General features: G+C 36.4%; 2 protein-coding genes and 3 long non-coding RNA genes across 8 annotated transcripts in view; 4 read left to right on the plus strand and 1 right to left on the minus strand.

Moving 5' to 3' along the window:
- The first annotated feature begins 201 nt into the window (after window positions 1–201).
- LOC146331712 (uncharacterized) lies at window positions 202–1,100 on the plus strand. Its single transcript, XM_084734678.1, has 2 exons — window positions 202–551; window positions 796–1,100. Exons 1-2 carry the CDS (start codon window positions 248–250, stop codon window positions 1,098–1,100), a joined length of 609 nt encoding a protein of 202 aa, XP_084590804.1. The 5' UTR covers window positions 202–247.
- A 53-nt stretch (window positions 1,101–1,153) lies between these two features.
- Window positions 1,154–3,497, plus strand: LOC146331713 (uncharacterized). Of its 2 annotated transcripts, XR_014772491.1 has the most exons (4): window positions 1,154–1,258; window positions 1,412–2,023; window positions 2,584–2,746; window positions 2,904–3,497. It is a non-coding gene; the product is annotated as an uncharacterized LOC146331713 (long non-coding RNA). The 2 variants fall into 2 exon arrangements; XR_014772490.1 differs by having other exon boundaries at window positions 2,584–3,497.
- A 2,177-nt stretch (window positions 3,498–5,674) lies between these two features.
- LOC146331714 (uncharacterized) lies at window positions 5,675–6,968 on the plus strand. Its single transcript, XR_014771783.1, has 3 exons — window positions 5,675–5,725; window positions 6,471–6,497; window positions 6,609–6,968. It is a non-coding gene; the product is annotated as an uncharacterized LOC146331714 (long non-coding RNA).
- Window positions 6,969–10,116: 3,148 nt separating this feature from the next.
- LOC146331715 (uncharacterized) lies at window positions 10,117–12,903 on the plus strand. Of its 2 annotated transcripts, XR_014771781.1 has the most exons (4): window positions 10,117–10,393; window positions 11,940–12,008; window positions 12,083–12,123; window positions 12,370–12,903. It is a non-coding gene; the product is annotated as an uncharacterized LOC146331715 (long non-coding RNA). The 2 variants fall into 2 exon arrangements; XR_014771780.1 differs by having other exon boundaries at window positions 11,940–12,123.
- A 248-nt stretch (window positions 12,904–13,151) lies between these two features.
- The window catches only part of LOC146331716 (voltage-dependent calcium channel subunit alpha-2/delta-3-like), a 47,601-nt gene continuing 38,667 nt past the window's right edge, over window positions 13,152–22,085 (minus strand). The window contains exons 26-39 of one of the 2 annotated variants that reach the window (XM_084734716.1): window positions 20,599–20,694; window positions 20,355–20,476; window positions 18,891–18,968; window positions 18,739–18,800; window positions 18,597–18,641; window positions 18,442–18,504; window positions 16,883–16,953; window positions 16,708–16,783; window positions 16,345–16,385; window positions 15,772–15,827; window positions 15,518–15,635; window positions 15,281–15,394; window positions 14,944–15,025; window positions 13,152–14,119 (exon numbers count right to left, since the gene is read on the minus strand). In XM_084734716.1, coding sequence (XP_084590842.1) covers window positions 14,027–14,119; window positions 14,944–15,025; window positions 15,281–15,394; window positions 15,518–15,635; window positions 15,772–15,827; window positions 16,345–16,385; window positions 16,708–16,783; window positions 16,883–16,953; window positions 18,442–18,504; window positions 18,597–18,641; window positions 18,739–18,800; window positions 18,891–18,968; window positions 20,355–20,476; window positions 20,599–20,694 — 1,117 coding nt within the window. In that variant the 3' untranslated portion in view covers window positions 13,152–14,026. Of the gene's footprint in view, window positions 14,120–14,943; window positions 15,026–15,280; window positions 15,395–15,517; window positions 15,636–15,771; window positions 15,828–16,344; window positions 16,386–16,707; window positions 16,784–16,882; window positions 16,954–18,441; window positions 18,505–18,596; window positions 18,642–18,738; window positions 18,801–18,890; window positions 18,969–20,354; window positions 20,477–20,598; window positions 20,695–22,085 lie in introns of those variants that run through there. The other variant, XR_014771788.1, reaches the window with a different exon arrangement.

The raw sequence follows: 22,085 nt of genomic DNA on the forward strand, positions 1-22,085 counted from the left end.
ATTGCATTTCCAACAGATTCTTTTCTCGAGATTCAAACACAAGGTCAGTGTCTGATCTGTTATCCTTCATCTGTCCAGCTGTGCTGTTATCACTGTGACAAGTTTATTACAGCCTGTTATTAGTTCAACTATTTGTCGTGCAGACGATTGTACAATATGATACAATATGTCTTTTTTTTACATTTTCTACATTAAATCACAATTTCACATTAGGATATTAATGCAGTCATTCAGAATTTGATATAACATGTTTACCTCTAAATTTTCAGCTCTTCCTCCACCTAAACTGAGAGTGAATCCATCGCTGATCATAGAAACAGACTCAGTCACACTGAGCTGTCAGCCTCCATCATCTGTTTCTGTGTATCAGTGTTATTTCCACTTTGTAAGAGGAGGACCAGCCAAACCCTTCTCCTGTCTGAAGACACTGACAGGAACTGAGCTGCTGCAGAAGTCACATCAGAGTTCACCTGCTGAGGTTAAAGTGACATGTTTTTACCTTCAGTATACTCAGTCTCCAGAGAGTGACACGTCCTCCATTATCATTCGAAGTAAGTGAACACTGCTGCTATGGACTAATATCAGGATATTTTGCTACAGTATAAACACAAACAACAAAGCTGCTCTTAACATTGGGGTGAAGTTCAAAAGCAGATTTGGAATAGGCATCATATTTACTCATTCACATACATTAAATGCATATAGTAGTGGGAAATTTACATTGTAGAGTTATCATCATAATTATTTTAAATAAATGCAATTTTCAGTTAATCCAGTATATGCTTAAATTTTCAGCATCTCGTCCACCTAAACTGACAGTGAATCCATCGGTGATCAACGAGACAGACTCAGTCACTCTGAACTGTCAGACTCCATCATCTGTTTCTGTGTCTCAGTGCTTTTTCTTCACTTTAAGTGGAGGAACTATCAGCGACTCCTCGTGTCTGCAGACACTGACAGGAACTGAGCTGCTGAAGAATTCACATCAGAGTTCACCTGCTGAGGTTAAAGTGACGTGTTTTTATACTGTAAAGTTTGGAAACACAGATTCTCCATCTCCACACAGTGACACATCCTCCATCACCATACACAGTGAGTGACTGTTTCTACTGATATTAATGATAGTGTTGTTTATTATTTGTAGCCCTTGTACAAAGGAAGAGGATATATAGTTCTAATGTTAATTTGTTTTTGTCCCTTCAAAAAACAGATACAAGTATGACCCCTATGAATGCAGAATCTACTGATGAAATAACAGGTACTGTAAACTAAAGACTCGTTCATTCCATCCAGTAGCAGGACTCAATATTTTTAGTCTTGTTACGTGGTGGTAGTACAGATAAATTTGTGCTTGTCTTCTTCATGTTAACAGTGTAGGCGGTCTCATTAATGTCCTCTTCTCTTAATGCAGACAAGATGATGTTGATGATCGGAGCAGGTGTGACTGTGGGTGTCGTCTTGCTTGGATTGGCACTTCTCTTTACTCAGAGCAGGACTGATAAGACTTAAAAAATATTAACCTCACCAAAGTTTATTTGACTGTTTATTCTGAAATGTGGCTGCAGTTGCAGCAAATATTTTATGTTGCTTCAATTTTTTTTTCAAGGAAAAGTATAGTTTACATTACGTTTCTGGTACCAAAACTAAAAAGAATTACTGCTCCATCCAGTGTCCTTGTTGTATTATGGATTAATGAAGTATTGATCACGCCAGTGTAATATGTGTTATTTATACTTTTTTTTCCATCAGCATTTCTTTTCATTGTTTATTTTGTCATTGTGTAAGTGGCTGTCTGGTTTCTGTTTTAGATGACAGGCAATATATGGTAAGTCTCAAACAGAGAAAAGTTGCTGATTTCAAACTTGTGGGTCTGTTATTTATTTATTTATTTATTTTCATGCAGTGATTATTCTGTCTTAGATAAGGCTGCTCTTACTCTCCTTTCCTTTAATTATTTTAATAAATAATTTGCAGGGTGGCCATGATGAAGTCTACAGTATTGTCACCTATGAATGCAACACTGGTGAGCTGCTTTTCTCTTCCTGAATGCAATATCAGATTCTTAGACTTCTTCACTGGGGGTGTGTAAATTCTGTAGAACTCAAAGATGCTTAAAAATGGCCAGAATTTAGGTTGCACCTAAGCACACAATGCATACTTTGTAACAAATCAAACAAAAATTAGGGCCTTTATTAGACCCTTATTTGATTTTTATTTGAGGGTAATTTGAGACAGATTACAGTAGGGCTATACTGAACTAAAACTAAACTGAAATCACTGCTGACCAGATCTAAACGAAATACAAACTGTAAAGCTAAAGGAATATTTCATCGATAGGTGACTACAGAGACTTGTTGTAATGAATATATATTTTTCTTTTTGCTCTTGCTTGATAAATTGTAGCTCCCTGCTCTATTGCCACAGGGTTTGCAGAGATATCTGGGCTGCAGGTGCTGCTGTCAGTTGTTTATCGTGATCTGTCAGATTTAGCTCTTTTTGATAAATACATAAAGAAATCACAATTTTCATTTGCATAGCCAGTTTCTTATGCTGGTGTGCGCTTGTTTGTGGTCATTTTCACAGACGGATCTGTTGTCACGAGTTTGTGAGAGACAGAGGAGTTGTGTCTAGAAACAGAAACAACAACTACAAATATATCACACAGGGACGAGGCTGGTGCTGCTGCAGCAGATATCATTAGCATGAATGAACCCACTGGCAGATTCAGGCTGTCTGAGAGGCACAGGTGAAAAAAATAAAAAGGGCATCAGACAATGTGGCATTTATGGTGAAACATCCTTGATTTTTTTTTTTTTTATTATGTGACCTAAAATACAACAACTACTACACCTCTGTAACTGAACTGCCTACATAGCACTGCGCTGTATTTTCTCCTCTGAAAGGGAAGGGAACCATGTTTCATGCATTGGAAGGGCCACCAAGAGGACATTTTTATCAAGAACTGTCAACTGGAATGGATCTTCATGGATGGATTTCAGAAAGTATTTGATGCAGTTACATATGGTTCAGTTCACATGGCTCACATCTACTAAACAACTATTGAAGAAATCAACAGCTTGCATTGAACAAATGTACAAGACCTAAAACTGAATGTAAACCACATGTGGCACACCACCACTGCACAGAGACAAAAATAACCTTTTTGCAAGCGTATAGTCCTTTTCATATTTAAGCAAACAAATCATGTGAAGAGGGACTCTAGAATTGTTCTCTTAACAGCTGGTTTATTTTATTTTGGCTTAAAGATTAAGTTGAAAGTTTAATGCTGTCCAACATGCATTATTCAGAGAAACATATTATTATTTCTACTTTGCAAAACTGTGCCGAATTTAATTGGCAACAATCTTATTTCTTGTGTTTTTCTTACTTATAGGTTCTGAGGAGGACAAAAGGCAGGAGCCTCAATAAGAAAAGTCTGACATCAGGGGCAATAAGAGATACAGTATATTTGTCTAAAATTTAAAGATATATATATATATTTTATTTTTTTTTCCCAATCTGACACATACCATTTGTACTGCCAGGTGCAGACACACACAGAACTGTAAAATTAAACCAAATTTCTACCAAAGTTTTAAAGCCAGATCCAGTTTTGAAGTTGTGGTGCAAAACAGGCTCCAATTCCCATTTTAATTTAGCTTGTTTTAAAAGATCACAGTTGAAAATGTTTTTTTTTTTTTTTTTTTTAATATGTAACTATAACAAAGTTCATTTTATTGTTGTTAGTTTGTTTTCTAGTGTGTTTCCTGTTCAATGTTGATAATATTTTTTGTAACTGGATACATTTTGTCTGAGATTTCTGTGACTATGTACTATGAATAAATTTACATCATTATGCAGTTTACTGCCACTGTGCAGTACATGCATTGTCTCTTTTGGTCTCATTATTCGTGGAGATTGAAAGCACTGATACCGATACCAGCATCGCGTATCGGTCCGATACTTTCCTCACATACTCATACCTTTAAAACTACTAGGATACCCCACACCCGATACCATGTCACGAACAGTTGCCGCTCGATACACCACAATGTAGAGTTCAAGGTGTTTTCTGATGCTTACCCTCTTTTTTTGGACACGCCATCATCATCAGCGAGAGGCTCGCTGTCCCCAACATCATCCACTAATGACCACAGCGACTTTGGAAAGTGGATGGAAAAATTCCATGTAAGTCCATGTAAAACTGAAATAAATGCACAGAGTGCACCTGTAGACCGCAGCCAGCCTCTGTCCAATAAGTGCTGGCAGGTGTAAACTAGTTGATGCCTCAGCCAATTAATCTGAAGATGAAGAAAAAACACAGCCGCCCTTTTCTTTGTAATAAGCTGCTACAAATTCTCTTTGTGAACTTATTCCTCACCAAAATGGCCTGACAGCACAGTACAGGCGACTTCACTCTTTGGGGCTCACAGCAGGTAAACCAAACTGCTGCACATGGAACTACACTCATACCTGTCCCCCCTAAACAATGACAGGTAGGAACTAATTAGCTCTTCGACAAGAGAGACATGAAGAAGAAACAAAAATATAACACATGGAAATATTAAAATACTAGGTAAATGCTGTAAATGACAATGAAATAATTATCATATATAACACCATTTAAAATAGTAAACTTAATTCTGCAAGTCCATAATAATGTGTGAATTATTATACTGAAATATATAATACACACAGTAAACTGCACAGCTTAATACGGAACACAAAATCAGTAAAGTAACATACTACAAATAACCTAAATATGTCATGTGTACAGTAACTATGGTTACACTTGTAGCACGAAACAGCAACAATGATTTGTTACATTTAGAAAGTGACCATCTAATGAAAATAAAACATGTTTTAAAAGTTACTGTAAGAACTTTAATTGCATTATTAAGTACTTGTATTGGTACTCGGTATCTGCAAGTACCCAAATGTAAGTACTTGTGCTCGGTCTGAAAAAAAAATGGTATCGGTGCATCCCTATACTAAAGTGATAATTGTGTTATGCAGAAAAGTGGGTTTGTGAGACTGCAGCTGGACAAAGAGCATAGGATGATACTTCTCAGTGAGGTGGCGTTAGTTTACCTTTCTTGGTTTTCGGGGGATGATAGTAAGAGTTGGTGTAATAATGTAGACCAGGCAGCTAAAGGAAAAGTTTTGCTTTGCTCAAACTAAGAAAACAGGCGAAAATCAAATGAGGCATTCTTGGATGAAATGATAAACTTATCCAGCCAGGGAGCAGGCTGATGAGGCAGAAGTCCAAAAGACAGAGCACAGGTTCAAACCGGCAAGGATCAGGCAGCAAACAGACAAGGACCCAGCAGGCAGAGAAAAAGGCTGGAATAAACAGCAGAGACATTAGACCTTCTGACTGGAGTTTTTGTATGTATTGAAAAGATGAAACAGCTGCTGTATATCTGTGAAAAACAACAAAGCAACAGAAATGATGAGCAAATTTAATGATCTTTCTTCAGAGTTCAGCATCAAAAGCGGTTGATTCAATCTACAGTAAATAAAACACAAATACTAGATACTTCAAAAAGGATGTGAAGTGTGTCTGTTTCTGTGACGTGTCTGCTCTGTGTGATAAACCTCAGATGTGAGCTGTGGTTTTCCTGAGAGCAAATTCATGTGCAAACTAAAATATCCATGTAGTCACACACAGTCTCAGTATTCAGCTTCATCATGGCTGGACGCCTGTTGTTTTTCATCCTCATGTGTGAGTTAAACCTGTTTAAATTTTCTCTCAGACTACAGCAGTTGAGTTAGTATTACCTTCTAATGCAGGTTATACCACACCACACTTATATTTTATCTTTTTAATGATTGGTTACTTATTAGTGAGCTATTATTTCGTCATATTCATCGTCATATTTTGAACAGAGTTCTTTCACAAGATTCAGAGCTGTCACTGACTTTGTTGTGTTATGTATTCTTATTGCTTGTGTTGTTGCTCCATGCTGTTTATTTGTAAACATATGATTAAAATGCATATAAATAGAATATATATTTGATCTTGATCTTAATCTTTTCTTCCACCTCTGCCTGACAGAATTACACTGGGTGGAGTTTTAGTCTTTCTACATTTTGTTGAAGGCATTAATGAGTTATTATTATGTCTATTTATTTTGATAACATATTGTATATCCTCTATAGATTCCTCTCATGAGATTCACAGTCAATGATCTGTTATCTTTCACATGCAGCTATGCTGTTGTCGTGTACAGGAAGTTTATTATAGTCTGTTATTAATCTGACTAATTTTGCACACAGTTTGGCTGTACAGCATATTTTTCATTACATTCTCTACATTGTATCACAATTTCTCATTAGGTATATTATCTTTTTCATACAGTTTGATATAACATTTATTGCACTTTCACATCAGGTTTAGAGAAAAAAAACATTAGTTAGTATTTACTATTACTTCTGTTTCTTTTGTTAACACCTTTTTTCTCCAACAGATTCTGTTTCTGAGATGAAAGCACAAGGTTAGTCCCTGATTTTTAATATCAGTTTTCATGGCCAGGTGTACTGTTATCACAGTATGTATAATTTAATATAACATATACTAATAACATATGTGTTCCTCTAAATTCCAGATACTTCTTTACCTAAACTGATAGTGAATCCACTTATCATCAATGAGACAGACTCAGTCACATTAAACTGTCAGACTCCATCATCTGTTTCTGTGTCTCAGTGTTATTTCTACACATTAAGTGGAGGAACTGTCAGTGCCCCTTCCTGTCTGAAGACACTGACAGGAATCGAGCTGCTGAAGATGTCAAGTCAAAGATCACCTGTTGAGATTAAAGTGAAATGTTCTTATTCTGGAATGTCTGGATCTTTAGAGAGTGACGCATCCTCCATCATCATTTACCGTGAGTCAACATCTTACCACAGTACAAACAACAGTGTAGTTTTTAACATGGAAGTTAAATCTTCACAAGAAGTGTTGAAAGAGTTTTAATGGGCATCCTTTGCCATGTTAAATTTATCATTACATTTTTCTTTTTTTTACTGTAAACATATTCAATTTTCAGTTATTCAGTCCAACATATGCTTAAATTTTCAGCTCTTCTTCCACCTAAACTGACAGTGAATCCACCAGTGATCAGCGAGACAGACTCAGTCACACTGAACTGTCAGACTCCATCATCTGTTTCTGTGTCTCTGTGTTATTTCTACATATTAAGTGGAGGAACTGTCAGTGCCCCCTCTTGTCTGAAGACACTGACAGGAACTGAGCTGCTGAAGATGTCAGGTCAAAGTTCACCTGCTGAGGTTAAAGTAAAATGTTCTTACACTGTAAAGGTTAGAGAGTTAAAGTCTCGATCTCCAGACAGTGACACATCCTCTATCACCATACACAGTGAGTGACTGACTGATATTGGATATTGATGTGTGTTGTGACAGAAAAATGGCATCATGTAATATTTCATGTGTAATTGTTGTTTTTTGAAGGAGAAAATGAAGAAGTAAAGCCTGAATTAACAACCTCAACTTCCATTAAAATGCCAACTGCTGACAAAGGTAATTCATATATGATTTTTTTTAGTTTGATTGTTTTTCGACTCCAAAATGTTTGTTATTCAAAGCATAATAGATTTAATTACACATTATTAAAATATTTTACTTTGAACTTGCAGGACACAGATGAAATAAATTATTATCTGAGTTGTTTAATAGTCAAACATGATGTGTACGGTGTTTTGGTGGTGGGACCTCTGTAGATTCACACAGACAGTACATCTGATGGCAGACTAGCACATTATGTTTAATGACTTTACAATAATCTTTTTTTTTAGGTCAAAAGTCACAGAGGAGTTTTGACCACTTTAATTGTGACCATGTTCTCTTTATTTGCTCTCTGCCTGGATCTGTTAATCATGACACAAAATGTAATTTGTACTTTGACTGTGTAAATTAGACTTAAATTACAGGACAACTGCACCATCAATCTGTTTTTAATTCTGTGTGTTTGAAAAGTTGAATTGTGGCATCAGAATCAAAATGGTTTATAACTATGTTCACTATATATTTATACAAGCGTATTATAGTCCATGCTCTGTATTAAAAATGTGTCCAAAGTACAAATACCCATGGCTGTCCCATACATTTAGGAATTTTATCATTCCACATATTTCTTCTCTCACTGTAGGTATTAAGAAGACAGAGTCAAGCAGGACCCAGACAATGTCAACATTTAGTATGACCACAGGTAGGACATTTTACATATATAAAGGAATATCAGTCCAGAAAATTATTACAAAACACTTCAGTATCAATTGTTTCAAAAATTTGAAGAGGTCTTTGTCTTTTTTTCCCTCAGGTCCGACTGTTAGCAGGTCTGCTGCTTTCACTCCTGTAAAAGTAACATCAGGTAACAACATAACAGGTGAATAAAAACAAAGTGTGTCAGTTATTAACTTGACATTTAAGACGTTAGTTAATCACAAATCATGTGTATCAATGTTGTTTGAAAAATACTTGATTCGCCATGTTGGTAGGCCAAGTACTGCCTCTGCTTCCCTATCACAAGTAAAACCAGCATCAGGTGATGTAATTATTCAGTTTTACAAGGGAGGAAATGTTAATATGTACAATACATTCACACGTATAATGAAACGTTAAATTTGTTTTAAAAGTGATTAATCTAGATGTCAAAGTACATACCAAGGTGATGGTTGCTGGTTGGTTACTCTGATAGTGTGTAATGGACATGCAGCTGTTTAGGTGAAGTGAGACTTGACTGATGTGCAGATGAAAGCCTACATTTTTCAAATAAAATAAACTTGTTTGTTTATTATTTGTAGGCTGTATAGTTATTGTGATTGGCTAACAAAACAGAGGAGAATCCAGGTCCAGTTACATAAAGGTAGAGATGAGGGTGTGTGGGGGGTGTGGAGATGGTGGGGACTATATATTAATGAATCCCTGAATACTGAATGAAAGCAGGTGTAGAGCTATATGTAAGCCATTTTAACAGGTATTTGAACTTATTGTGCAAAAACATATCAGACACAATTTATTACTTCTTGCAGAACAATTGATATCATTTAAAACATGACTGGAGGTGGACTTTGATATGTGTGTATGTGTATGTTTGTGTCTTCAAGAAACAGTTACTAGCATGACTCTTATGAATCTAGAATCTGGTGATGAAATAAAAGGTAATGTCGACAAAAGAGTCTACTCATTGCATCAAAATGTCAACATTGCTGTGGATGCTTCAAAAACAATTGTGGTTGTGCACTTATTAGGTTCAAGTGTGGGACACTGTAAAAAGAAAATAAAAATGTAATGCAATGATATATACTTTTCTGCCTATATCCAATTGAACAAAGACAAGATATTTAACTGATAAACTTTATTGTTTATGGTACATATACACAAGTGAAATTCTTTCTCATTCTTGTTTGAAATACAGCTTCATGTGCTCTACAGCCCGGGGTCTCTGTTGTTGCATTTTGTGCTTCATAATGCACATCACATTTTCAATGTGAGACAGGTCTGGACTGTTCGCAGGTCAGTCTAGTACCTGAACTCTTTTACCACAAAGCCACACTGTTGTAACGCGTGCAGGATGTGTTTTGACATCGTCTTGTTGAAATAAACAGGGACGTGTCTGAACAAGACATCGTCTGGATGGCAGCATATGTTGCTCCAAAATCTGTACGTACCTTTCAGCATTAATTGGGCCGTCACAGATGTGACAGTTAGCCATGATGCCATGGGTACTAACACGCCCCAGTGCCATCATGGATGGTGGCTTCTGAAGTTCAATCTGGATGGTCCTTTTCCTCTTTAGCCAGAAGAACACAATGTCCATGATTTCTGAAAACAATCTGAAATGTGGACTTGTCAGGCCATAGCACACTTTGTGTCAAACCATCTCAGATGTGGAGGTCAGGCCCTGAGAAGTTGGCAGCATTTCTGGATGATGTTGACATATGGCTTTCTCTTTGCATGGTAGAGTTTTAACTTACATTTGTAGATGCAGTGACAAATTGTGTTTATTAGACTGTATTACAGGTGACACATTACAACAGAATGGCACTGTAAACTAAAGGGAAATCACATATCTGCTACTTGAAAAGCCTTCTTTGTTTTTGGTGCTCACTTGGTGTTTACTGGTGGTTTATTGGTGGATGGAAACCTGTTATTATACACAGTAGATGTCTCTCTGCTTTTGTTAATTCTGTGAGAAGCAAACTGATAGTTGTTAATGACTTTACGATTGCTTATTTATGGCTGTTGTTGCTGTTGTTCTGTAATGCAGAAACATGGATATTGAAGCTTGTAGCACTTGTGGCTGGTTTTGGAGTAACTGTGGGCGTCATCCTGCTGATTTCAGCAATCCTCTGGAATAAAAGAAGCACTGGTGAGAACGATGTCAATTTATTTGTCTAATGAAATCAGAAGATATTTTTAGAATGCCTAATGGGGATGTGGTTTATAAATTCACACATACTGTTTAATAATGTAGTATAGAATTTCATGATCTAAAACCCTCCCAACAGTTTGTCTCTGATTATTAAATGCATTAAGGCTCTAGAACAGTGATACTGACTTTGTGGCACATGGACTAAATCTGGCCCTTTTGTAATTTACAATGGAAATGCAATAATAATACTAATTTACAATGAAGATGCATTTATTCACAGTGTTTTTCACAGGAAAGAGGCACAGATATATCAGTTGTATATGACAGAATAAACTGTGGCTGTGCAGTAGAATCAGACAAGTGTTAGCTGAGCAGGAACAAAGTTACACAAAAGTGAGGACAATTGATCACATAAATGTGCATTTCATACTAAAAGAGCTTAAATATGCTATTCATTCTGTCCCTGGTTGTAATAGGATCTAGCAATGTTTATTGTTGTATTAACTCTTTAAAATGTTACTGAAGCTTTTACAACTAAAGTACAGTTGCAGTTACTATGCAGTAAAATGCCTGATTTATCTGTCAATCCTTGCACCAAGTTGATTTAGTTTATGTGTTAAGTTAATTAATCAGTTAATTTGAAAATACAGAATTTCAATTAAAGATGAGTTATGAGCCTTTTAATCTTGATTCATTTTATCTGATAACTGATGTTATTATAATGTTTCTTTACTAACTGGACCCTGGCCATGTGTGATTTTGCAAAAGTGACCGCAGAGCAAAGCGAGTTGAGTGTCCCTGCTCCAGAGGTCGCATTTTTAAAAAACACTGCATCTCGAGATTTATTCAGTTTAAGAGGGTTAAGCAACTACTCAAAGGATATATGCACCTTAAAAAAAGGGCTACTACTTTAGCCAGATACAAGGAATTAGCCATTTATACCAAATACACTTAGATTTAGAAAAAAGGCTTTTCTCTTTGAGAAAGTTTTTAAAGAGTCCAACAGCATTATATGTGTGTTAAACCGAATACCAAAAACATATGGGGAAGAAGCTGGTGAAAGGAGCTATAACACATGTGTATTAGCAGAACATGAGTGGAAAGTGTCAGGTTATAATGGCTAATAGCCACACAGCCAGTGAAAGAGCTTCTGATGATGAAACATGACTGAAACTGATTATGGCAAACAGCTACTGCAAATTACTGACTGAACTTTTTCATTACTCTTCATTCAGTCTCCACAGTTGAGCTATGAACAGAGTTCACACAGGTTATAACTGCTAAAATAACTATTGTGGAAATCAACAGTTTGCACAGAACAAACACACAAGATCTGCATTTCAACCCGAAAGTAAAACCACGCGTGTGAGACCAACACTGCACAGAGAAAAAAAGATAACCTCTTTTGATTGTGTGCTACAGTCTTATATGGCTGCTTTATTTTGTTTTAGATAAACTTTATGTGAGCACATTAGATCATCAGGTTTTTTAATTCTATCACCTCTACTGAAGACTTTTAGTTTTAATCACTTTTTTTTTTCAGTTTTGGTTTGTGGGCCGGGGGTGTTCAGCTTTCATTGGATACAAGTAGGGGAGGCTCCAAGGAAAAAAGGTTGGGAACCACTGCCATAAAGCACTACACTTCAAAGTAAACTATCATCTTACAGTGTGTTTTTTCATGAGCAGGTTCTAAGGAGGTGGAAAGGCAGGACCCTCAAAAGGAGAATGTAAGTGTTAAAATTAATTTTTGTTAACTAAAGCTACTTTAAAAAAGTAATTCAAACTACAAAGTCACATGCCATCAAAAATGCCACTCAATTGAGTTTATTGCAAAAAGTTCCCATGAAATACCCCACTATTCATGGGAAAGTGTGAGGAATGTCACCTTTGATTGTGAATACAACATATTTTTACCATTATATATTTTAATAGATGCTAAGATGCTACTGTTGGTCTTCTTTTTCTTTTCCCAGTGTGACACATACCACTTCTACTCCACCATCTCTGATGAGCCACAACCTGCATCAGTCCAGAACAGTGTGGCGTACTGCACCGTGCAGCCACACTGAAACGCAAACCGTTTTTTTTAATTTTGTACAGTGATTACAGTATCATACAGTGATTTGTTAGTGAAAGCGGACAACAACAAGAGCAAATGTAAACTTTGTGTTAACGTTGCCTGGTATAATCTACAGTTTTACAGCCAGATCCAGTTTTTAAGTTGCAATGTTGTTGCAAATGAACTTTTATAGATCAAGATTGAAAATGTAAAGGTTCACTTTTCTCCTGTTAGTTAATTTTTGTTCTGTTTTTGATTGTTTTCTGTATAATGTTGTTCATATATCACAGTCCTCCAATAATAGCACACTTTGGGTTGCTCATATAAATTTTATATTCTATATAAAACATATATGATTATATCTTTTATTTTTTCAGTTTAATGCCTCTTCAACTGTTCCATGTCACAAACTGCTCCAATGAGCACGATCACATTGACACACAAACACACACACACACAGACCTAAACTATATTGGTGGGGGCCTGCAACTGACATAATGTATTCCCTCATCCTTTACACTAACCCGATCCATCTCAAGTGTCTAACTCTTGCCCTCAAACAGCCCTTTAAACTTGTGAGGTTGAGCATTTTGGCCCTACAAAGCTGGTCGGATCCCATAAGTATAGTAGGCTTCCAGAAATACACACACTGAGAAAATATGGGGAAAAAAAGAAACTGAAAAATAACACCAGGGGTAAATGGAGGAAGAAAAATACTTCTTTGTGTTTATTCATCAGCTTTCTTAAACATGAGGTTAAGAGTATGTGGTCACTTTGACAAATAATGACATTATATCACTGTAACATTCTGTCATCTTCTTCATCATGCATCTTTAGCTCGTCTGAAATGGCTTCTGCTTTAAAACAAGGAGAAACTGGCAGAATAAAGCAACTTCAAATGTTCTGTTGTCTCTCAGATTTTTTTTTTACATGATTCATATTATTACTGACATCAAAAAGAATTTAGTTACAAAATAAATTTAAACTATTTAAAGAAGAAAAACTATGATGGCACTGTCAATTCTTTTTTAGCAATTTCTTGCCAAAAAATATAGACCGCTCTGCAATATTTCCACATATGACAAAGTGCATGTTACATTCTGCAGACTTTTACATTAGCCTTCATTTTTTTCACACAACAATGAAAGAAACATGTTTGATGTCTTACTATCATCCTTTGCACAAAGAACCTGTTTTATATTTGGACAAGAAATACCTGTTCTCCCTCTGCAGGCATTCGTATTTACTGTTGACAGACTGCATTGCTTTCTCTTATTTAACTTCAGCACACATTCAGGACAATATGACAAACTGTCAGATTTGCAATGCTCTGAGCAAAGCCATCAAGCACTCCCATTATTCTAATTTTTGTTTTTCTGCACCACATCATTTCATGTTTTCTGCATTAATGGATGTGAGTGTCAGTGCTACAGATAAAGATTTTTTCTTAGAGCGCTGCCTGTTGCAGAGGTATGAGCAAATTCATTTCTGATTGGCCATGTTCTCTATATGTTTATAAGCATCTTCTTGTTGATTTAGTCCTTACTGATGTCCAGCTTTGCTGCTAGTGGTCACCTGCTGATGGTCGCTGCTATCAGAGGGAGCAGAGCTGCTGTTAGAGCACTGGAGAGGCGTGTTGCTGAACCACACTCCATGGCATTTTCCTGCAGAAGACACAGAAATTTGTGATACATGAGGAGCTGTACAGAGTATGATATTATTATTATTATTATTATTATTATTATTATTATTATTATTATTATTATTATATTTTTGTTTAGTTTATTTTTCAATGCTGGAGATGAAAGTGTGACAGCAAATCCATAGTTTCTACATGGACATACACATGGATCATTTTAACAAAAAAGAATAAATAAATAATTGAAAAAATAAATACATAAATAAATAACTAGAGATCCAATAGTTCGAGCTGTAGAGTCCCAAAGAGATGTTGTCTAATGATAATAGGATCCATTCATCAGTTTATGGAGGGGCCTTCACTTTAATACTAATAATTTTTTAGGTCAGGCCTAAAAGCAGAAGTCTTCTCTGAGATCTGATGACATTAATTATTGAATCAGTATTTATAATTAAAACATAGGGTGGAACACGACTTCCAATTATATCTGACTATTTGACCAGTTTGATTTTTCCCCTTTAGTTTCTTTCTTTTTTTTTTTTCTTTTGTTAAAGCAATATTTCTGCATTGGTGGCCATAACTACAGACTAACTAATTAAAAACATTCTCTTATTAGCACCTTTAAATCACTAACATGCTTTATCTTGTTTGTTTAATTCATACAAAACCCAAAGTGTGAAAGTTGCGTTTTTTTTGTGTTGGACTGTTTCTTGGACTTTTGCCGTCACCATGAGATTACCAGATAACCAGTGGACAAACCTGTTAGTCACTGCACCTGGTCAAAAAATATACTGTATAACCACAGATGTAGATAAACACTTGTATGCAGATAAACACACATTTTCATACCTCAGGGTGGAAAGGATGACATGAGTCAGGCTTCTTTCTGTCCTTCTGAAACTTCAGTCTGTCACATTTTAGTGACTCGTTGTGTTCAAAGGTGTCAAGGATGTAAAAAAGTGATCGGGACATGTTTATAAGTTTATAGCTTAACCAACTTTCACACAATTCATTTAGCCTGAAGTGAAACTTCAGTGGTGCATCTTAAAAAAATCATCTCTAAAGAAGAAATAAAATCATTGTCAGAGTCAGTAGCTCACTCACTCAAGAATTATGAACTAACTAATCATGAACTGAAAAAACTTCTTTGAGAAAAATGTGTTGTGTGTTTCATCTAGAAAGGATATACATGATCTCAATGGGATTCATGGTCACTGGAGGAGCACTGCTGCAGTCGCACTTATTGTCCACAACAACCATGAAGAGGTTGCTGCTGGGAATCTGCTGTATGACAAACGATCTGCAGCCCAAACAAAGACAGATACTGGAATTAAAATGTTGATATATGAAAAGTAACAGACTGGAAATCTTTAATATAGATAGCATCTGTTAGCAAAGAGGATAATTAAGTATTTTGAAGTACCTAACACAACCCTCACAGTCGATGTTGCCTGTTGTTTCTTTGATGGTGCGTTCAGAGACAAAGGCTGGGTATTCTGTATCACATGGCACCATCATGGTTTTACCCCGAGGTCTCTGAGCTGAATGTGAAACAAAACAAGTTTAACTGAACTGCACAAGTTGACAAAACCAGAGATATACAAAGTTTTCCAGCTCTCACTCTTATACTCTCACACACAAACATACATGAAAATATTTATCATCAACTACAGTTACCTTTAACTGAAAGATCGACATTCCACCAGCTGTACAGGTTGAACTCTAGCAGAAAACTAAAGACGAAAACATAAAAATCATATTAAAACAAATGTCTTCAATGACAATTATGAGAAAATATTAATTATTTTGAGTTACCCCAAGGATAAGCATTAGTTAATTATTAATAATGTCTTCAGAAAAGAGTATAAAATAGTTTAGGAAGACATTTATTAACATTTAAGCCCATTAACCAAAAATAAAGAGTATTAACTAACCATTAGTAAATGTATCTTGTTACTGGCAGACATGCTGAGTTACTATTATTAGTAGCTACTTGATAGGATGTAATATGTAGTTGAGTTATTAAACTGAAGAAACCAAAAATATTTAAAAAAAACAAATCATCAAAAGGTGATGAATATCCACTTTTGTCTCCATCCTTCAATTTAAAACTTGTTTTTGATCTTAGAAACAACATCAGTTATAATCTGATTATAACTCTTATAAAGAGCTATCACATGATGTTTATCATATCATGTCATCTCTGGGTGCATATTATAAACTTTTTACATTTGTTTTGGTTATTCTTACATGACAAGTTCAGTCAGGAGCCACTTAACAACAGAGAAGGGCTGAAAGAGAAAGAAAATCATATAATGTTAGACTGAGTCAAAAGTCAAAGTAAAAATAATGTTTCAGGTTGTTCTGTTTCTGTTCTGCAGTATGCTGATGTTCCACCAAACAGTGCAAACAGTGTTAACCACAAACCCTGAGAGAGGTATTTACGAGGTATCTACGAGGTATCTGCGAGGTATCTATGAGGTATCTATGCTGATGATTTTAACTGTGGTCAGACAAATGTTAACGTACAGTTGTCTACCACAGAGGATAAAATTATTGCTTATGTATAATGTCTCTATCTTTAAATCTACCAGCGGATGTTCTGACACTTACGTCTGATAAAGTGCGTGCACTGTCGCTGCTCCCAGCGTACTCTTTGCAAAGGGCCTGATAGTCATAGAGCGTGATCCTGTAACACAAATGCGGCAACAGAGGTTGTAATAACCATTAAATATGACATGTATAAGAACAAGCTTTTAAAATTATTAAGGTTATACTGTGTCTTGACCTTTTGAACGACCCCATTTGGAGAAGTTTGTTCATAACAGCACCCTCCACCTCTCCAAAGAAGAGCCCTGTCTGAGAGAGAAGTTATGTCAAAGCACACAGGAACAAAAAGTGGCTTATTACTAAATAAGTTGTTTAAGTTTAAAATTTTCACAGACAAATTACATCAACAGAGAAAAAGCAGATGCAAGCTAGAGCTCCTTGACATGAGCAGACAGACAGTGGCGAAGGAAGAAGTCAGATCCTTAACTTACTGTAAATAAAAGTAAAAATATCACACAGTGAAAATGCTCAACTACAAGTATGTCAGTGTACTACTATTATATATGATGTTCTTGGATTAATTAATTACTGCTGCATTAATTTGTATGTTGAATTTTGTTGCTGTACATGTTTCAGGTTGAGCTAATTTTTTGGTTTGGGCAGCACCGGCCAGGAGTTTGATTTTGTTCTCCATACTTATGTGGGTTTTGTTTGGGTGCTCTGGTTTCCCCCACCATCAAAAACATATATACTAGTTCAATTATCCAGTCAGTATCCCTGATCAAGGTCCTAGCTTAGAACTAGAGTTGGTCTCCGGACGCAGCACAGTAGCTGCCCATTGCTCCGAATCCTAGGATGGAAGGTTAAATGCAGAGAATAGTTCTCACTCTATATTGTGGTCTGCATGATTGTACATGTGACAGTGAAGACCTTTATATTCCATAAGATCATCAAACGTTTGCAGTATTGCTGTCCTGTGAGAACTATGTATCTCTAAAAAGTCAACTTTTCATGAGTTCAGAAAACAGCTCTGTTTTCAGCTTTGTGACAATGCATCTTCCATTTAATCCAAGAGGTTGGGAAGTTTTTTAAACCATCAAATAACACTTAATTCTTCAGGTTATCAGAAAAAAATTAAAGTACCACAGAAAGTAAGTAACCTGTCAGACGAATGTACTGAAATAAAAAGTACAAACTTTCCCTCTGAGATGTAGTGGAGTAGAAACATAATGTTGCATCATTTCTCTACTCATCTACCTTGAATTAGTACATTTGTGCAGGACTGGAGAAAATGTGCTTAGTTACATTCCACCACTGGACAGATATTTAAAACTTTTGAAAACTTAAAAAAAAAAACCCCACAGATTCTCCACAAAAATCATATCATACTTTGTAAAAGTGCCCTAAAAGTTTTTTTTAGGGCTGATGTTAAGGTAAGAAACAATCTTTTATGATGTTTGTCTGAAAAGTCACACAATTTACATTTTACAAGGTACTGCACGCTACAATGCAAGCACTTATATTATCAGATTGAAACATTTACTGTATATAGAAGTAGACTTTTATATAATACTTAATATAGAGCTCCTCTATGTTTTGTCCTACTCCCATCAAGATTTTTCAACTTTCCCTTTTGGAAGAATGGCCCAGTGCTGCTCGACATATGTTCAAGATTTGTGAGAAAAAAATGATGGATAATTGAAGCATTAATAGTAAATAAGGGGCATGTGTTTATGTGTTTATGAATATTTTGTTCATAGGTAAATAAACATGTATACACAAACATACACACAGTACCTGAGATTGCTCCTCTGTGACAAGAATGAAGCCATTGTTGTCAATGAGATAGCAATTAATGTCCTGCGAGACGGGTGAATAAAGAGATTATTATTTTGACAAAAAAAAAACCTGGGGTAAAAAAAAATCTAAATGCAGACTATGACTGTTCTTACCTCATTATCACAGCTAATGCTACATTTTCCATCTAGAGCTGTACACTGAGCACAAAACACATCTAGTTCAGTTTCACATCAGGAAGCTAATTTTATCATAAAACATGTTGCAGCTTTTTTTTTTTTTTTTTTGTGTAGTTACCTGTCTGCAGGCGGTCCAGAACTTCCTCTGAAAGAACTCGAGCTTCATCTGGATCCCTACAGCTGAGCACAAGACCAAGAACATAAGACACTGCACCATATCTAAAAACAGGTGTTAATATGAAGATAATAATGATACAAAAGGTTGTTTACCTGCAACAATTGGAGACTTTCTGTCATCGAGGAGCTGAATTGCTGTGCTGGCTAAAACCACACTCTTATTTTCTAAAGCTGAAGAGACGGAGCAGAAATGTTCAGGTTACACTTTCTGCTCACTAGATGGTGCTCTTTACCCAGCAGCCCCACAAGAAAACTGCAGTGCCAGTTCATTACTTTACAGTAATGGAGTCCAGTCAGAGCTTTTTTCTACAACCAGATGACTCTAATAATTCTGAAATGGGTGCTATGATTAGACATCTCCAGTTATGATGGCACAGCCTGAGTGTATGCAGTCATCATTAACAGAGGAAAGGTGGTAAATGTCCTGGAGAGTGACGCTGTATTCTCCTCCTCTGGCCGGCAGACTGAACGTGGGCCACATTAACTGCAGAAAAGCCGTGAGGGAGGTGAGCTGAGCTGTACATCCTATCAGTGGAAACCAGTAAAAGCCACAATCCATAACAGAAAGAGGGACATAGAAAAAGACTGATTAAGATGTTAAAATGCTGAACGACTAAAGCAACCAGATGGATTTTCAAACAGTTCCTTATATAACACTGCACTCGATAATTGAAAGTACATTGAGAGTAACTTGTGTAATGTACGATGCAGATAATTTAGCAGCAATTGACTAGTGTAGTTTTGTGTGAGCTCAGGGAAATTTTATTTTGTACGCTCTTAGAAATATGGGTTCCAAGATGGTTCTTCCTGAAGGGATGAGGTTCTACCCAGAATCATTTGCTTCTGAAGAACCGTTTTTTTTTTTAAAGACAGGGGTCGCCAAAGGTTCTTTCTAAGACTAAGGGTACCATTAAGAAATGATTTTGGAAGAAAGATTTCTTCAAGAATTGTTAAAGGCATGAATGTTAAAAGTTCCTCACCCTCAAATATTCAAAGTCTTTCAAATGGCATTTTTTAATATACATGTATCTGGACAGGCTACATTTCCAAACATTCCTGCTGTGCTTAACTGAGCAGTTTCTGGTCTCATCTCGAACTCCTGGGTCGGTTCTTGTTAGCACCCTTAAAAGGTACAAACAGTTAAGGACAGAACCCCCAGAGAGAGTTCTGGGTGGAACCATTACACCACAGAGTTTTCTATAGAGCCCCGTGAAAGGCCTCCAGGTGGAACCTTTAAAAAATGGTTCTTCCAGGAACAATAAAGGGTTCCCCCCTATTGTTTCTTACTGCCTAATAAGCTGGTTCTGTTTAAGATCCTTGTAATCAATGATGTCATCAACAAACTGGTTGGTTCTAAAGGAAAACTTGTACTTGTTGGGTCCCACAAGGAACCAACTTTTAAGGTTCCCAACCAGTTTATTTCTGGTGGAAATGTTTGGAATGGTTTAAAACTGGGTGCTTGAACTTGAACGGGACCAGATCCATGTTGGTGGAAAAGGCCTGCCAGGGAACAAGCCGAAGAACCCTGTGTAGTTCCTGTGGCTGTGTTGTGCATACCTGTGCTGAAGGGGATGGAGTAGACAAATGTGCCGGGGACCTGCTCTGCCGCTCTCTTGTACCACAGAGGGAAGTGATCAGCATTAAACACACCCTCCTTGTCCTCGGCTGTCAGGAAATCTCTGAGGAAGTACACAGAATGAAGCTGAGGCGATGAGCACAGGATCAGATTCATCAAGCACGATCATGGCCGCGCCTTGAGCTGTAAGTACTGATTAGAAAAATGTTGAGCAGCGGCACTCACTGATTGGAGAGCTGATCGGCGGGTACAAACAGGTTGGTTCTCGACAGGCCAGTGCGTGTGCCCAGGAAGGCGATCTCTACTCCTTTGTCTGAGTTCCTGTTGGCGTAATGCAGAACAGTGCCGCATGAAGACATCTGTACATCTTGTCAGCTATACATAATTTAGGTTTTTCTTTTAAAAGTATAATGTAGGAAATTCATGAATGTATTCACACGGTGTGGCCATTGCTCATGTAACTGCTCATTTAACTGGATGTGAAGAGCTAAGTTCTTGACGCAGCTTAAATAGCACTCATTTGGAGTGAGACTGTGTGATGTTGCATCTTCTCAAACCTGCTTGATTTTCTATTTATTCATTTCATATTTGGGGTTTTCATGGTTTTGTAGACTTGGGTCTTTGGCACCGTCATGATGTTTGATATTTTATGGACTGAATGATCAAGTTTTAGTAGAACCAGTATGATTTGTCTGAGATGTTTGCAAATGCACCAGGAGGATTTCAGGACATCAAATACTGACATTTTGGGTTGGTTAAATGTCCCAAGCACAGCAAAATTATTACAGCATAAGGAGGCAGAGGATTTGATCTCTACAGATACCCACTTCTAATGGGTCATAAGTGATTATTTAAAGATATTTTATTTATTTGAGCGTATGCATAATTTCTTTGGGAAAATGTTGCATGTTATGTCTTTAATAACAACATAATAATTGATAGAGTAATCAAAATGATCATAATCATTAGCTGCAAAACCTTATATGGCATCAGACATGCATTTTAAATAGGATTTTATACAACCTGTACATCAGGACATAATAATAGGATATAGACTGTTAAGGGATTGGTTCATATTTATAAAATTTGTCTTAAAATAGCACTTACATTTCGTGTATGGCTTCAGGAGTTCAATTAACAAATTGAATTAACAAATAAAGTTTATATATTCCAAAGTTATGATCTTTAAAGTAAAAAAAAAAATCCTCCCTACACCAGAGCACAGCAAGAAAAGCACAACGGTGTAAAGTACAAAGAGGGAAATTCATACCAAAAAAAAATGCAATTTTGGAAGATAAACTTTTGATTCGGGTCACGGATGAAGTCACATATTAACGTCTCCTGAACTGTGAAATGCATTTTTGTACAGAATGAGGAGGCCTGTGGATTTTGTCATCCCCACATCTCTTGCCACTGGTGGACACTGATTGCCCTCTTGAGACCCCCTTGGATGCCCCTATGGTAGATAAAACATGACAAAGTGCCCTCTAGGATGACCTATTGCCCAACACAATGTGAAAAAGTGCCCTCTGGGGTGCCTTTGTGTAAATACTGCCCTGCACACTAGAAGACTAGTTGGCCTCTATGTGTCTCAATGGCTAAATTGTTTCTTATGTGTTTTTATTACAAAGGTGTAATAATTATACAACAAACTTTAAATTACGTAAGAAAACTATTGTAATCTAAATCAGAGGTTTGAACTGTGTCATCAT

This window comes from Lutjanus erythropterus, chromosome 2 (assembly GCF_056507025.1).
Source record: "Lutjanus erythropterus isolate fLutEry1 chromosome 2, fLutEry1.hap2, whole genome shotgun sequence".
Lineage (NCBI taxonomy): Eukaryota > Metazoa > Chordata > Actinopteri > Lutjaniformes > Lutjanidae > Lutjanus > Lutjanus erythropterus.

Excerpts from the sequence above, each read along its gene's own strand:
- LOC146331712 (XM_084734678.1), top strand. The coding sequence starts at position 248 with ATGTTTACCTCTAAATTTTCAGCTCTTCCTCCACCTAAACTGAGAGTG. Across the intron at positions 552-795 it reads GTCCTCCATTATCATTCGAA|CATCTCGTCCACCTAAACTG; the intron begins GTAAGTGAACAC and ends TTAAATTTTCAG.